General features: G+C 33.0%; 2 protein-coding genes across 4 annotated transcripts; both read left to right on the forward strand.

The window, feature by feature from the left end:
• Positions 1–1,604: 1,604 nt before the first annotated feature.
• Positions 1,605–6,557, forward strand: LOC117318723 (carbohydrate sulfotransferase 11-like). 3 transcript variants are annotated; one of them, XM_033873677.1, is made up of 4 exons: positions 1,606–1,864; positions 2,348–2,472; positions 2,769–2,809; positions 3,365–6,557. In XM_033873677.1, the coding sequence occupies exons 2-4, from the start codon at positions 2,349–2,351 to the stop codon at positions 4,418–4,420; spliced, it is 1,221 nt and encodes a 406-aa protein (XP_033729568.1). In that variant the 5' UTR covers positions 1,606–1,864; position 2,348; the 3' UTR covers positions 4,421–6,557. The 3 variants fall into 3 exon arrangements, with proteins under 3 accessions (XP_033729569.1, XP_033729568.1, XP_033729570.1); XM_033873679.1 differs by lacking the exon at positions 2,348–2,472 and having other exon boundaries at positions 1,609–1,864; XM_033873678.1 differs by lacking the exons at positions 2,348–2,472; positions 2,769–2,809 and having other exon boundaries at positions 1,605–1,864.
• Positions 6,558–16,258: 9,701 nt separating this feature from the next.
• Positions 16,259–18,913, forward strand: LOC117318728 (carbohydrate sulfotransferase 11-like). Its single transcript, XM_033873685.1, has 2 exons — positions 16,259–16,736; positions 17,070–18,913. Exon 2 carries the CDS (start codon positions 17,133–17,135, stop codon positions 18,123–18,125), a length of 993 nt encoding a protein of 330 aa, XP_033729576.1. The 5' UTR covers positions 16,259–16,736; positions 17,070–17,132; the 3' UTR covers positions 18,126–18,913.
• Positions 18,914–19,218: the final 305 nt, after the last annotated feature.

Consider the following 19,218-nt stretch of genomic DNA (forward strand, 5'->3'; position numbering starts at 1 on the left):
TGGGAGAACAGTACAGATATTCTGGGTCTGGTATAATATGAATCAGACTATAATCCAGCTGTGGAGGAACAGTACAGATATTCTGGGTCTGGTGTAATATGAATCAGACTATAATCCAGCTGTGGGAGAACAGTACAGATATTCTGGGTCTGGTATAATATGGATCAGACTATAATCCAGCTGTGGGAGAACAGTACAGATATTCTGGGTCTGGTATAATATGAATCAGACTATAACTGCTGTCACTCCTTTTTTATGATTTTCAAGATAGAGAAAGGAGAACACGCCTTTCACGAAAACTTATCTCGGCCGTGTTTACACGTTTTCTGTATTTTACTTTTGTCTAGATTTTATATTTTAATTTATATGCATTTATAACATAAACATTCCTGCATACATGTAATTCTGATATTGTAGAAGTACTTTATATGCTAGTGATTTACATCTGTATAACAATAAAAAATACTTAAAATATCATAACATTCAGGTATGTTTATTCCTCCATATTATGAGTCTTAAATTTCGGTGTCTTTACATATTATATAAATATATCTAGAAAAATATCATGTTTGAAGGTGCTCATGATGTTCTGGAAATCTTGCAATTGATAAAAATGTGGCTGTCATAATGAGATGGCAGGAATGATCTGTTTATAGATATCTTACCATTAACCAAATTTGGTATATACATATGTATACATTGTATATATATATTGATGTACATATATTTTATCAGATCTGTCATGACAAATATATATATACACTGTAAATCTTAAAAGATAAAAGAATCAAGGGTGAGATCTGTCGAAACCATTTAAGAAATTTAGGGAACTTATATGTATTGAGTAACAGAAATAACCTACTTGACACTCGAACCAACGTTGACAAAACATAACATTAGCATTTGGGAATGTTAGAAAAATATATACTTGGAGGTAAATCAGCGACTTCCTAATGATCGAAATATGAGAAATATATCGAAATACTACAATCGTTATGTGGAAAACTTTTGACATCCCATTAAATACCGTTTTCACATCATGTCGATTTATGATGATCGCTGAATCTCGCCGTTTAATGAAACATGGGGGCCGCCATTTTTTTGTGTCATGTGATCAAAAGTAGTCCAAAATGGTTACTACTTTGGTCCGAGTCTAGTTTTGACGAAATGACGAGGAGTTCCGATTGCTCCATAATTTGTACAGGTGCGTTATGTACTCGATGAACTGAGACATTTATTAACAGGTTTACATGCCTACTGTAGGATCACCTTCTTTGAATATTCAAGCAGGTCAACTCAACAGGTCAATCTTGTCGGACTACACCATTAGCGTCCTGTATTAGTGTTACAAGGTTGTAACATATATTGCATAATTAGTTGATCGCTACCATATATCCATTAAGGGACCCAAACGTTGCATAAGCCTAACAGACGACACGCCCATATTTAAAAATATTGTTTACTATCATGATTTTATTTTTATACGCATGCCATGTATGTAAGTTAGCCAATCGTGTACAAACAGCTTCAGCTTTGTCTGAATACCCAATCAGTAGGAATGACATATAACTAGCTGGCAAGTTAGCTTCCGAACCAATACATTAAAACGAGATACTTTACTAAAAGGTTTCATTTCAAGAAATAATCCAGATTAATATGTGCGTAGTGCTTATCAATCACACTATATGGAGTACTGAAAAGTTTATGACGATTGAAATTTATTTCCAGTCATATTGAGACTATTACAAATCAAATTTGGGGGCGAGTTTTCCATATTAAGAATCTGTACTTGGAGGAAAAAACTGTGATAAGGAGATTGTGGAATAACTTTTTGCTAGATTCCATGAAGGGTTTGCGACTAAAGGTAAGCATTTCTTTGTCTGCTAAATTGACAAGCAAACATTTATTTTTCGGACTTCAATGCCACCGGGATGCTTATAAAGACACTTTTGTTTGTAGATCCTTAATAATATTCACAGTAAACTTTATATACATATTGTCTTTATGTATTATGTAAGATGACATTTGTCTATTTTATAACAATCAGCTGATTTAGATAGTCAGCAGTTAATATACAGTTTCATTGCTTGATTTATAGATATTTCATCCATTTCAGGGTGGCTGTTTTTCTTCTTTCCTTTCTACCGTCTCCTTGACATTTGTCGTCAAATCACTGATTGTTGGTGTCTCCTTGACACTTGTCGTCAAATGACTTATTGTTAGTGTCTATTGACACTTGTCGTCAAATGACTTATTGTAAGTGTCTCCCTGACACTTGTCGTCAAATCACTGTCCTCTTGACATCCTCGTCGTCACATGACTCTGGCTATTTTTATCTCTCTTTCAGAATGACAAAATCAATCATATTCCGCGTACTATTGAAGCGTGGCTTAATTCTTCCACTGACCGCCGTTCTGGCTTTTTGGTATTTTGGTGTAAATACCAACGTCATGAATACGCGCAAATGCTTGGGTATGTTTAAGCTAATTAATGATGCAGAAACATACGGTACGGATAAAAAACTGTATATGTTAATTTATGTCAATTCTACAAAGATAAACGTCGTCAATATGACTACAGCAAAGGCAAAATAAGTATGAATGAAATGTCGTTTGATAAAATCGATTCATATTAAATTGTTAAATTTTGTTAAATTGTAAATGTGATATCAATTAATAATCCATAAATTCACGAAATACGAAATTCACTATACTATCCAAGGCGATGATTTAAAAACAATTGTAAGGCATTACTATTTTTTTCTTCAGCGACAGGGAATCACATCACACACTCGCATTCAAGTGAAAAGGTTTGTTTGAATTCATCATCATCATCATCATCATCATCATAGTTGCAACATACATGAAATTTGGAAATTGTCGTGTTTTGAAAACCATTATCCATATACATATATACCAACAGCTTTACAAAAACAAAAACAAAAAAAAACAAGGTAACCAGATCTGAAATGAAAATTACAATATTTAACGTTGAAATCAATTCTATTAGCTTCTACAGCTTGTCTGAAAGGTTACACGGAGCTCATAGAGGACCGTTGCACAGTGTACAATTTAGAATATGCATACATTGTTATCAGATTTTGTAGTTCGCATATAGATAATACAATGCCATTGGCGCTGCTACTTTTATCTCCCGGTCTGGTTATTCCAGAAAAAATGTCTAATAAACCAATTGACAATTTCCTTTTCTATATTATCCTGCTGACTCAATAATTGCTCTGTTGTAATTGGTTAATCAAAATAAATCAAATCATTATTACTTTTTGAAAATTAAATTAATCAAAGTATGATACAACGTATTGTAACTGCCTTATATAGCGTTATTTCTTTTGTCTTCTTCTTAGAAACAGATACGATGGGATAGTTTTGAGGACAGGCGAAACCATCTCAGGAAAACCTGCGACTCTATGCCCAAATTCAAGCAAAGCGGAACACTTGTATCCTTAAAAGGACAATATCTTCTCTACGATTCTAAACACGACTTTGTCTTCTGTATGGTACAGAAGATAGGCTGCACATTTTGGCGACGGGTTTTCCATTTGTTAACGCATAATATTTCGGATTTGTATTCTATAGATAACTACAAAGTTCATCAGGAAACTTTACCATCATTGGAACGTCTCCACATCAACAAAACAGGACGTATTTTACAGTCAGCAACAACTGCTCTGTTTGTTCGAGAACCTTATGAGCGTGCTGTGTCTGGCTATTTGGACAAACTGTTTGCAATCAATAGTTATTACATGGAAACACTTGGACGACAAATCGTAAGAATGACCAGAAAAAACGCAAGTGTTGAAGCCTTAACTTGTGGCCATGATGTGACATTTACGGAATTCATCCAATACATTTTGGAAATGAAACGGAAGAATAAAATTGAAAGCATTGATCATCATTTTACACCCATATACATACACTGTTCGCCATGTGCGGTCAAATACGACTTCATAGGCAGAATGGAGAATTTCCAAGAAGATACCACAGCGATTTTTAAACAAACTGGTATATTTCGTAACAGAACAATCTCCATGGAAATCAAGGATTTCATGGGTGATGAGATACGTATTACATTCAAAGAAGTGTTGGTGACTAGAAAGGCATTGTCACACTGCATGACGTTGCCGGAGATGTATGGTAGAGCGTGGAAAACTCTCCAACTTAGGGGCATTATTAACCCGGATGTTCCAATGCCTAGCTCTCAAAATGTTACCTTGGAGATGTTGCACCGAGAGGCGGTGGAGGCCAATGATCCGTCACGGGTATCCGAGTATAAACACGGGGCATTTGTCAATTTGTATAAGACCTTGGACAGAAAGCTTCTGGAAGAGTTTCGAGAATATCTTTTACCAGACTGCAAGCTGTTCGGTTATAACGATAGGCCTCCAGAATTATTTTCATGAGAAACGATACTTTGACTATACGACTTTGCTCATGTATACTGTCGCATAGTATAGTTGATTGCTAAATGTTCGTATTTATCATCTTCAACACAAATATTGTAACCAAAATTAATGTAAAGTAAAGCCGAATGGAAATGACCTTTTATTTGAAGTTGGGGGAATCATGTGAGATCCTATACGCTGTTTTAAAAACACGCATTTTTGAAATGGAAAGCAATATTTTCATCAGTTGATATCGTTACGTTTAACAGTGTCCTGTCTATATTAAGGCGTGGGTTAGTCTTAATTCGTCAAGAAATCTAGAAAGATTGTCTGATCAAGAAAGATATATGTAATATGCAAACATCACAATCATCATTTTCACTCCGGGGTGAAAATCTATAAAATCACAACTTGACGTCCGGATCCAAATATTTAGTTTAGTACGAAGGATATTCTTAGCTTGTAGATATAGCTATGCACAATCCTTAAAAACTTGGGCGTTGGAGTTAACCTCAGTGATAGGATCACTTTGTTAATTGCTACTGACAAAACCTAGCATCCAAACTCTTACTCTCGAATGAAGATATTTCTGCCCACAGAAAAAAAAGCAATTTCAGATTGTTCTTTTGTTGTAAGACCTGTTGTTACAATTCTCTTGTCATAGACTTCGCCTATTGACGTACCTTGTTTATACTTCCGTCAAATTTGATGGTATTTTGTATTTCTGCATGCATCATACAATGAACTGTCTGACGATAGACAGCTCCAGTATCAGTTCATAATGCAAGATGTTTTAATGAATTGTTTTTCACTCAGTCTTTTTTAAAGTTATTTCACCCAGTTTCACTTGTATCATTTATTATATATCTTTACTTAATCATGACGTCCCCCACTTTATCTCATATTACACATTACTTTCATACTTCATCATCTTGTGTCTGCATAGCTGTGATGTAACTTTTTGTAATAGCTTTCTTTATTTTCGAACTGATTTTGGTATCCTGTTTTATATTGTTGTTTCACCTTTTAAATGTAATATAAAAGATTATTGACATTTGTTTGTTAATTTAACTCATGTTAAATCTAAGCAGGATTTTAAACAGGATGTTGTTAAGAAATTATTTTTGTATATACTTTTGAATTTGTTTACTTTCTACCAAGTCACATTCTATGTATAATTAAATATTATTTTATATATATATTGCTTATATATTTCGGGGATTTCCCTTGTTTCGATCTCAAATCCCCCCCCCCCCCCCCCCCCCCCCCCCCCCCCTTTTTTTGACTTTTTGTAAATATGGAATCTAAGTAAGTACTTTCTTTTTTATTGTATTTAAATGTTGATTTAGATGCTTCTTCATAATTCAAAAGATTGTTCCATCGGTTTTTTCTGCTGGAAGGCTAGAAGAAAATCTTATTTAAAAAGGGGGAGGGGAGAAAAAAATCGTAAATACAGGTGTATAAACAAACCAATTTCTTAACAGCCTGTTCAGTTTAAATATGACTTAATATTAACAAATAAATGTCAATATTCTATTATATTACATTGAAAACGTGGAACAATGTCACATAATAAATGATACCAAATGGAATCTAAAATTTGTATCATACCAAGTTTTTGGTAACAAGCACATACAGTTAAACAGACATCCATTATCTATACCATCATGGAATGCCTAAAACAGCCGACATATTGGAGGTGAATAGTAAAATATTTTATTGCGAATTAATAGACCAAGACGAAGCAATTCTATTTTAAGAACTATAGAAAGACTTTTCCCCCCTTCGGTTCTTTGTAAATATGTTACGAATTTTTTATTGCTAATTCTTTATTATATTTTTATCACACCGTTCAAAAAGATTTTCATGTGAATTTATTTCATTTATTCCATACGCCAAACATGTCTCTAGTGAGTTTTAAAATGTCATAGGTTCATTACTTTGTCACTAAACTTCAATGATTCGTGCCCTCGTTCTGAATCATAAGTCATTTACTTCCATATTCCGAATGTCTTCATTATATTGTTTTGAATTTTGATTTTTGATTTATCTTTAACACACTTACGATAGGAAAAGTTGTATTTCCAGTATGTATTATGATTACCATATGAAGCTGTGTTTCCTTGAATAAAAACTTTTTAATTTTACTATTTTTGAAAAACTTATTGTCCTTTGCTTTTTTCGGTATTTGATTTTTTGACCGGAGATCTACATTTCATATGTGTACACACTTATACATGTCACGGTATGTGTACACACTTATACAGGTCACGATATTTGTACATACTTATACATGTCCCGATATGTGTACATACTTATACATGTCACGATATGTGTACATACTTATACATGTCACGATATTTGTACATTCTTATACATGTAACGATATGTGTATATACTTATACATGTCACGATATGAGTACATACTTATACATGTCACGATTTGTGTACATACTTATACATGCCACGATATGTGTACATACTTATACATGTCAGTATGTGCAATACTTATACATATCACGATATGTGTATATAATTATACATGTCATGATATGTGTACATACTTATACTTGTCATGATATGTGTACATACTTATACATGTCACGATATGTGTACATACTTATACATGTCATGATATGTGTTCATACGTATACATGTCACGATATGTGTACATACTTATACATGACACGATATGTGTATATACTTATACATGTCACGATATGTGTATATACTTATACATGTCACGATATGTGTATATACTTATACATGTCACGATTTGTGTACATACTTATACATGTCACGATATGTGTATATACTTTTACATGTCACGATATGTGTACATACTTATACATGTCACGATATGTGTACATACTTATACATGTCACGATTTGTGTACATACTTATACATGTCACGATATGTGTATATACTTTTACATGTCACGATATGTGTACACACTTATACGTGTCATTATATGATTATAATTATACATGTCACGATATGTGTACACACTTATACATGTCATTATATATTTTTAATTATACATGTCATGATATGTGCACATACTTAACATGTCTCGATATGTGTACACAGTTTTACATGTCTCGATATGTGTACATACGTATACATGTCACGATATGTGTACACACTTATACAGGTCACGATATGTGTACATACGTATACATGTCACGATATGTGTACATACTTATACATGTCACGATATTTGTAAATACTTATACATGTCACGATATGTGTACACACTTATACAGGTCACGATATGTGTACATACTTATACATGACACGATATGTGTACACAATTTTACATGTCTCGATATGTGTACAGTTTTACATGTCTCGATATGTGTACATACGTATACATGTCACGATATGTGTGCATACTTATACATGTCACGATATGTGTACACACTTATACAGGTCACGATATGTGTACATACTTATACATGACACGATATGTGTACACAATTTTACATGTCTCGATATGTGTACACAGTTTTACATGTCTCGATATGTGTACACAGTTTTACATGTCTCGATATGTGTACATACGTATACATGTCACGATATGTGTATATACTTATACATGACACGATATGTGTACACAGTTTTACATGTCTCGATATGTGTACATACTTATACATGTCACGATATGTGTACATACGTTTACATGTCACGATATGTGTACATAATTGTACATGTCACGATATGTGTACATACTTATACATGTCACGATATGTGTATATACTTATACATGTCACGATATGTGTACATACTTATACATGTCACGATATGTGTACACAGTTTTACATGTCTCGATATGTGTACATACGTATACATGTCACGATATGTGTACATAATTGTACATGTCACGATATTTGTACATAATTATACATGTCATGATATTTGTACATAATTATACATGTCATGATATTTGTACATTCTTATACATGTCACGATATGTGTACATACTTATACATGTCACGATATGTGTACACACTTATACATGTCACGATATGTGTACATACTTATACATGTCGTGATATTTGTACATTCTTATACATGTCACGATATGTGTACATACTTATACATGTCACGATATGTGTACACACTTATACATGTCACGATATGTGTACATACTTATACATGTCACGATATGTGTACATACTTATACATGTAACGATATGTGTACATACTTATACATGTAACGATATGTGTACATACTTATACATGTCATGATATGTGTACATACTTATACATGTCACGATATGTGTACATACTTATATATGTCACGATTTGTGTACATACTTATACATGTCACGATATGTGTACATACTTATACATGTCATGATATGTGTACATACTCATACATGTAACGATATGTGTACATACTTATACATGTCACGATATGTGTACATACTTATACATGTCACGATATGTGTACATACTTATACGTGTCACGATATGTGTATATACTTATACATGTCACGATATGTGTACATACTTATACATCTCACGATATTTGTACATACTTATACATGTCACGATATGTGTACACACTTATACATGTCACGATATTTGTACATACTTATACGTGTCACGATATGTGTACATAATTATACATGTCACGATATTTGTACATACTTATACATGTCACGATTTGTGTACATACTTATACATGTCACGATATGTGTATATACTTTTACATGTCACGATATGTGTACATACTTATACATGTCACGATATGTGTACATACTTATACATGTCACGATTTGTGTACATACTTATACATGTCACGATATGTGTATATACTTTTACATGTCACGATATGTGTACACACTTATACGTGTCATTATATGATTATAATTATACATGTCACGATATGTGTACACACTTATACATGTCATTATATATTTTTAATTATACATGTCATGATATGTGCACATACTTAACATGTCTCGATATGTGTACACAGTTTTACATGTCTCGATATGTGTACATACGTATACATGTCACGATATGTGTACACACTTATACAGGTCACGATATGTGTACATACGTATACATGTCACGATATGTGTACATACTTATACATGTCACGATATTTGTAAATACTTATACATGTCACGATATGTGTACACACTTATACAGGTCACGATATGTGTACATACTTATACATGACACGATATGTGTACACAATTTTACATGTCTCGATATGTGTACAGTTTTACATGTCTCGATATGTGTACATACGTATACATGTCACGATATGTGTGCATACTTATACATGTCACGATATGTGTACACACTTATACAGGTCACGATATGTGTACATACTTATACATGACACGATATGTGTACACAATTTTACATGTCTCGATATGTGTACACAGTTTTACATGTCTCGATATGTGTACACAGTTTTACATGTCTCGATATGTGTACATACGTATACATGTCACGATATGTGTATATACTTATACATGACACGATATGTGTACACAGTTTTACATGTCTCGATATGTGTACATACTTATACATGTCACGATATGTGTACATACGTTTACATGTCACGATATGTGTACATAATTGTACATGTCACGATATGTGTACATACTTATACATGTCACGATATGTGTATATACTTATACATGTCACGATATGTGTACATACTTATACATGTCACGATATGTGTACACAGTTTTACATGTCTCGATATGTGTACATACGTATACATGTCACGATATGTGTACATAATTGTACATGTCACGATATTTGTACATAATTATACATGTCATGATATTTGTACATAATTATACATGTCATGATATTTGTACATTCTTATACATGTCACGATATGTGTACATACTTATACATGTCACGATATGTGTACACACTTATACATGTCACGATATGTGTACATACTTATACATGTCGTGATATTTGTACATTCTTATACATGTCACGATATGTGTACATACTTATACATGTCACGATATGTGTACACACTTATACATGTCACGATATGTGTACATACTTATACATGTCACGATATGTGTACATACTTATACATGTAACGATATGTGTACATACTTATACATGTAACGATATGTGTACATACTTATACATGTCATGATATGTGTACATACTTATACATGTCACGATATGTGTACATACTTATATATGTCACGATTTGTGTACATACTTATACATGTCACGATATGTGTACATACTTATACATGTCATGATATGTGTACATACTCATACATGTAACGATATGTGTACATACTTATACATGTCACGATATGTGTACATACTTATACATGTCACGATATGTGTACATACTTATACGTGTCACGATATGTGTATATACTTATACATGTCACGATATGTGTACATACTTATACATCTCACGATATTTGTACATACTTATACATGTCACGATATGTGTACACACTTATACATGTCACGATATTTGTACATACTTATACGTGTCACGATATGTGTACATAATTATACATGTCACGATATTTGTACATACTTATACATGTCACGATATTTGTACATACTTATACATGTCACGATATGTGTACATACTTATACGTGTCACGATATGTGTACATACTTATACACCTCACGATATTTGTACATACTTATACATGTCACGATATGTGTACATACTTAAACGTGTCACGATATTTGTACATACGTATACATGTAACGATATGTGTACATACTTATACATGTAACGATATTTGTACATACTTATACATGTCACGATATTTGTACATTCTTATACTTGTAACGATATGTGTATATACTTATACATGTCATTATATATTTTTAATTATACATGTCATGATATGTGCACATACTTAACATGTCTCGATATGTGTACACAGTTTTACATGTCTCGATATGTGTACATACGTATACATGTCACGATATGTGTACACACTTATACAGGTCACGATATGTGTACATACGTATACATGTCACGATATGTGTACATACTTATACATGTCACGATATTTGTAAATACTTATACATGTCACGATATGTGTACACACTTATACAGGTCACGATATGTGTACATACTTATACATGACACGATATGTGTACACAATTTTACATGTCTCGATATGTGTACAGTTTTACATGTCTCGATATGTGTACATACGTATACATGTCACGATATGTGTGCATACTTATACATGTCACGATATGTGTACACACTTATACAGGTCACGATATGTGTACATACTTATACATGACACGATATGTGTACACAATTTTACATGTCTCGATATGTGTACACAGTTTTACATGTCTCGATATGTGTACATACGTATACATGTCACGATATGTGTATATACTTATACATGACACGATATGTGTACACAGTTTTACATGTCTCGATATGTGTACATACTTATACATGTCACGATATGTGTACATACGTATACATGTCACGATATGTGTACATAATTGTACATGTCACGATATGTGTACATACTTATACATGTCACGATATGTGTATATACTTATACATGTCACGATATGTGTACATACTTATACATGTCACGATATGTGTACACAGTTTTACATGTCTCGATATGTGTACATACGTATACATGTCACGATATGTGTACATAATTGTACATGTCACGATATTTGTACATAATTATACATGTCATGATATTTGTACATAATTATACATGTCATATTTGTACATTCTTATACATGTCACGATATGTGTACACACTTATACATGTCACGATATGTGTACATACTTATACATGTCGTGATATTTGTACATTCTTATACATGTCACGATATGTGTACATACTTATACATGTCACGATATGTGTACACACTTATACATGTCACGATATGTGTACATACTTATACATGTCACGATATGTGTACATACTTATACATGTAACGATATGTGTACATACTTATACATGTCATGATATGTGTACATACTTATACATGTCACGATATGTGTACATACGTATACATGTCACGATATGTGTACATACTTATATATGTCACGATTTGTGTACATACCTATACATGTCACGATATGTGTACATACTTATACATGTCATGATATGTGTACATACTCATACATGTAACGATATGTGTACATACTTATACATGTCACGATATGTGTACATACTTATACATGTCACGATATGTGTACATTCTTATACGTGTCACGATATGTGTATATACTTATTCATGTCACGATATGTGTACATACTTATACATCTCACGATATTTGTACATACTTATACATGTCACGATATGTGTACACACTTATACATGTCACGATATTTGTACATACTTATACGTGTCACGATATGTGTACATAATTATACATGTCACGATATGTGTACATACTTATACATGTCACGATATGTGTACACAGTTTTACATGTCTCGATATGTGTACATACGTATACATGTCACGATATGTGTACATAATTGTACATGTCACGATATTTGTACATAATTATACATGTCATGATATTTGTACATAATTATACATGTCATATTTGTACATTCTTATACATGTCACGATATGTGTACATACTTATACATGTCACGATATGTGTACACACTTATACATGTCACGATATGTGTACATACTTATACATGTCGTGATATTTGTACATTCTTATACATGTCACGATATGTGTACATACTTATACATGTCACGATATGTGTACACACTTATACATGTCACGATATGTGTACATACTTATACATGTCACGATATGTGTACATACTTATACATGTAACGATATGTGTACATACTTATACATGTCATGATATGTGTACATACTTATACATGTCACGATATGTGTACATACTTATACATGTCATGATATGTGTACATACGTATACATGTCACGATATGTGTACATACTTATATATGTCACGATTTGTGTACATACTTATACATGTCACGATATGTGTACATACTTATACATGTCATGATATGTGTACATACTCATACATGTAACGATATGTGTACATACTTATACATGTCACGATATGTGTACATACTTATACATGTCACGATATGTGTACATTCTTATACGTGTCACGATATGTGTATATACTTATACATGTCACGATATGTGTACATACTTATACATCTCACGATATTTGTACATACTTATACATGTCACGATATGTGTACACACTTATACATGTCACGATATTTGTACATACTTATACGTGTCACGATATGTGTACATAATTATACATGTCACGATATGTGTACATACTTATACATGTCACGATATTTGTACATACTTATACATGTCACGATATGTGTACATAATTATACATCTCACGATATTTGTACATACTTATACATGTCACGATATGTGTACACACTTATACATGTCATGATATCTGTACATACGTATACATGTCAAGATATTTGTACATACTTATACATGTCACGATATGTGTACATACTTAAACGTGTCACGATATTTGTACATACGTATACATGTAACGATATGTGTACATACTTATACATGTCACGATATTTGTACATTCTTATACATGTAACGATATGTGTACATACTTATACATGTAACGATATTTGTACATACTTATACATGTCACGATATTTGTACATTCTTATACTTGTAACGATATGTGTATATACTTATACATGTCACGATATGTGTACATACTTATACATGTCACGATTTGTGTACATACTTATACATGCCACGATATGTGTACATACTTATACATGTCAGTATGTGTAATACTTATACATATCACGATATGTGTATATACTTATACATGTCATGATATGTGTACATACTTATACATGTCATGATATGTGTACATACTTATACATGTCACGATATGTGTACATACGTATACATGTCATGATATGTGTACATACGTATACATGTCACGATATGTGTACATACTTATATATGTCACGATTTGTGTACATACTTATACATGTCACGATATTTGTACATACTTATACATGTCACGATATGTGTACATACTTATACGTGTCACGATATGTGTACATACTTATACATGTCACGATATGTGTGCATACTTATACATCTCACGATATTTGTACATACTTATACATGTCACGATATGTGCACACACTTATACATGTCACGATATTTGTACATACGTATACATGTCACGATATTTGTACATACTTATACGTGTCACGATATGTGTACATAATTATACATCTCACGATATTTGTACATACTTATACATGTCACGATATGTGTACACACTTATACATGTCATGATATCTGTACATACGTATACATGTCAATATATTTGTACATACTTATACATGTCACGATATGTGTACATACTTATACGTGTCACGATATGTGTACATACTTATACATCTCACGATATTTGTACATACTTATACATTCACGATATGTGTACATACTTAAACGTGTCACGATATTTGTACATACGTATACATGTCACGATATTTGTACATACTTACATGTCACGATCTGTGTACATACCTATAAATGTCATTATATGTTTATAATTATACATGTCACGATTTGTGTACATACTTTTACATGTCAGTATATGTATACACACTTATACATGTCACGATATGTGTACATACTTATACATGTTAGTATATCTGTACATACTTATACATGTCACGATATGTGTGCATACTTATACATGTCATGATATGTGTACATACTCATACATGTAACGATATGTGTACATACTTATACATGTTACGATATGTGTACATACTTATACATCTCACGATATTTGTACATACTTATACATGTCACGATCTGTGTACATACCTATAAATGTCATTATATGTTTATAATTATACATGTCACGATTTGTGTACATACTTTTACATGTCAGTATATGTATACACACTTATACATGTCACGATATGTGTACATACTTATACATGTCAGTATATCTGTACATACTTATACATGTCACGATATGTGTGCATACTTATACATGTCATGATATGTGTACATACTCATACATGTAACGATATGTGTACATACTTATACATGTCACGATATTTGTACATACTTATACATGTCACGATTTGTGTGCATACTTATACATCTCACGATATTTGTACATACTTATACATGTCACGATTTGTGTGCATACTCATACATGTAACGATATGTGTACATACTTATACATGTTACGATATGTGTACATACTTATACATCTCACGATATTTGTACATACTTATACATGTCACGATTTGTGTGCATACTCATACATGTAACGATATGTGTACATACTTATACATGTAACGATATGTGTACATTCTTATACATGTTACGATATGTGTACATACTTATACATCTCACGATATTTGTACATACTTATACATGTCACGATTTGTGTGCATACTCATACATGTAACGATATGTGTACATACTTATACATGTTACGATATGTGTACATACTTATACATCTCACGATATTTGTACATACTTATACATGTCACGATTTGTGTGCATACTTATACATCTCACGATATTTGTACATACTTATACATGTCACGATTTGTGTGCATACTCATACATTTAACGATATGTGTACATACTTATACATGTTACGATATGTGTACATACTTATACATCTCACGATATGTGTACATACTTATACATGTCACGATTTGTGTACATACTTATACATGTCACGATATGTGTACATACTTATACATGTCACGATATTTGTACATACTTATACATGTTACGATTTGTGTACATACTTATACATCTCACGATATGTGTACATACTTATACATGTCACGATATGTGTACATACTTATACATGTCACGATATGTGTACATACTTATACATGTCAGTATATCAGTATATCTGTACATACATAGCTGATTTAGATAGTCAGCAGATTATATAGTTTCATTGCCTGATTTAAAGATATTTCATCCATTTCAGGGTGGCTGTTTTTCTTCTTTCCTTTCTACCGTCTCCTTGACATTTGTCGTCAAATCACTGATTGTTGGTGTCTCCTTGACACTTGTCGTCAAATGACTTATTGTAAGTGTCTCCCTGACACTTGTCGTCAAATCACTGTCCTCTTGACATCCTTGTCGTCACATGACTCTGGCTATTTTTATCTCTCTTTCAGAATGACAAAATCAATCATATTCCGCGTACTATTGAAGCGTGGCTTAATTCTTCCACTGACCGCCGTTCTGGCTTTTTGGTATTTTGGTGTAAATACCAACGTCATGAATACGCGCAAATTCTTGGGTATGTTTAAGCTAATTAATGATGCAGAAACATACGGTACGGATAAAAAACTGTATATGTTAATTTATGTCAATTCTACAAAGATAAACGTCGTCAATATGACTACAGCAAAGGCAAAATAAGTGTGAATGAAATATCGTTTGATAAAATAGATTCATATTAAATTGTTAAATTTTGTTAAATTGTAAATGTGATATAATAATTGCTCTGTTGTAATTGGTTAATCAAAATAAATCAAATCATTATGACTTTTTGAAAATTAAATTAATCAAAGTATGATACAACGTATTGTAACTGCCTTATATTGCGTTATTTATTTTGTCTTCTTCTTAGAAACAGATACGATGGGATAGTTTTGAGGACAGGCGAAACCATCTCAGGAAAACCTGCGACTCTATGCCCAAATTCAAGCAAAGCGGAACACTTGTATCCTTAAAAGGACAATATCTTCTCTACGATTCTAAACACGACTTTGTCTTCTGTATGGTACAGAAGATAGGCTGCACATTTTGGCGACGGGTTTTCCATTTGTTAACGCACGTTAATATTTCGGATTTGTATTCTATAGATCCCTACAAAGTTCATCAGGAAACTTTACCATCGTTGGAACGTCTCCACATCAACAAAACAAGACGTATTTTACAGTCAGCAACAACTGCTCTGTTTGTTCGAGAACCTTATGAGCGTGCTGTGTCTGGCTATTTAGACAAACTGTTTGTAATAAATAGCTATTACATCGAAACACTTGGACGACAAATCGTAAGAATGACCAGAAAAAACGCAAGTGTTGAAGCCTTAACTTGTGGCCATGATGTGACATTTACGGAATTCATCCAATACATTTTGGAAATGAAACGGAAGAATAAAATTCAAAGCATTGATCATCATTTTACACCCATATACATACACTGTTCGCCATGTGCGGTCAAATACGACTTCATAGGCAGAATGGAGAATTTCCAAGAAGATATCACAGCGATTTTTAAACAAACTGGTATATTTCGTAACAGAACAATCACCATGGAAATCAAGGATTTCATGGGTGAAGAGATACGGAATACATTCAAAGTGTTCATGACTGGAAAGGCATTGTCACACTGCATGACATTGCCGGAGATGTATGGTAGAGCGTGGAAAACTCTCCAACTTAGGGGCATTATTAACCCGGATGTTCCAATGCCTAGCTCTCGAAATGTTACCTGGGAGATATTGCACCGAGAGGCAGTGGAGGCCAGTGATCCGTCACGGGTATTCGAGTATAAACACGGGGCATTTCTCAATTTGTATAAGACCTTGGACAGAAAGCTTCTGGAAGAGTTTCGAGAATATCTTTTACCAGACTGCAAGCTGTTCGGTTATAACGATAGGCCTCCAGAATTTTTTTCATGAGAAACGATACTTTGACTATACGACTTTGCTCATGTATACTGTCGCATAGTTTAGTTGATTTGCTAAATGTTCGTATTTATCATCTTCAACACAAATAATGTAACCAAAATTAATGTAAAGTAAAGCCGAATGGACAAAAGCTAGCATCCAAACTCTTACTCTCGAATGAAGATATATCTGCCCACAGAAAGAAAGCAATTTCAGATAGTACTAGTGGGGTGACACCTAAAGGAGTGTCACAGAATGAATGAAGTGTAGTTAGGGAAGATAACTGTGGATGAGCACGAAAGACAGAAAAAAATAAATGCTGATGGTGATACAGAAATGTCCGTCTTGAGTTCAGAGGTTCCATGCACGAGTCCTGGTTTACATCAAAATCGTTCAATGTCAATATTTCGACCAATAAGAAGCATCAGCGTGGTTATATGGCAAGAAAATCCGTGAGGTTGAATTTGCATCTAAAATTTGACCGATTGAATTCCTCAATGTAGTTGCTATGGCAATGAATCCCATGTGGTTGAATTCAAATTCCCCTATTTACAAAAATGTACCATTTTGCATCCAAATCCATTGTCTAAACTTCGACAAATCAGAAGCCTTGATATGGCAATGATACCCATGCAATGGAATTCGCAGTCCCCTAATACCAATATATACCATATACCAATGGTAATCGAAATCAAACAATATCTAAATTTTCACCAGTCAGAGGCAAATAAGTCTGTGGCGGCCCTCTTGGCTGACCGATCGGAAAATAAAAGATCAGTTGCAAACCCCATGACATTGAAGAACATTTGTGTCATTTTTTTTTAACTTGGGCACTAAATAGATTATTGGTTATCCTAACACTGGTAACCCCAAAAACCTTTATTTTCTTTCCTTTAGCATAAATACCTTCACTTGCTCTTAATTTCCTCACTTTCACTTAATTTTCTCACTTGCACTTAATTTATTCGCGCGACATTTAAAACTCTCAAATACTTTTGAATATTAATACTGGCGCGAAGAAATTGAAGGTTTGAGGGTTACCACCGTAATAATTTTCATAATTCTTCAGTTTTCTGGAATATGACACATTAATTGATTATGAGAC

The sequence above is a fragment of the Pecten maximus genome, unplaced genomic scaffold (genome assembly GCF_902652985.1).
Source record: "Pecten maximus unplaced genomic scaffold, xPecMax1.1, whole genome shotgun sequence".
Classification (NCBI taxonomy): Eukaryota; Metazoa; Mollusca; class Bivalvia; order Pectinida; family Pectinidae; genus Pecten; species Pecten maximus.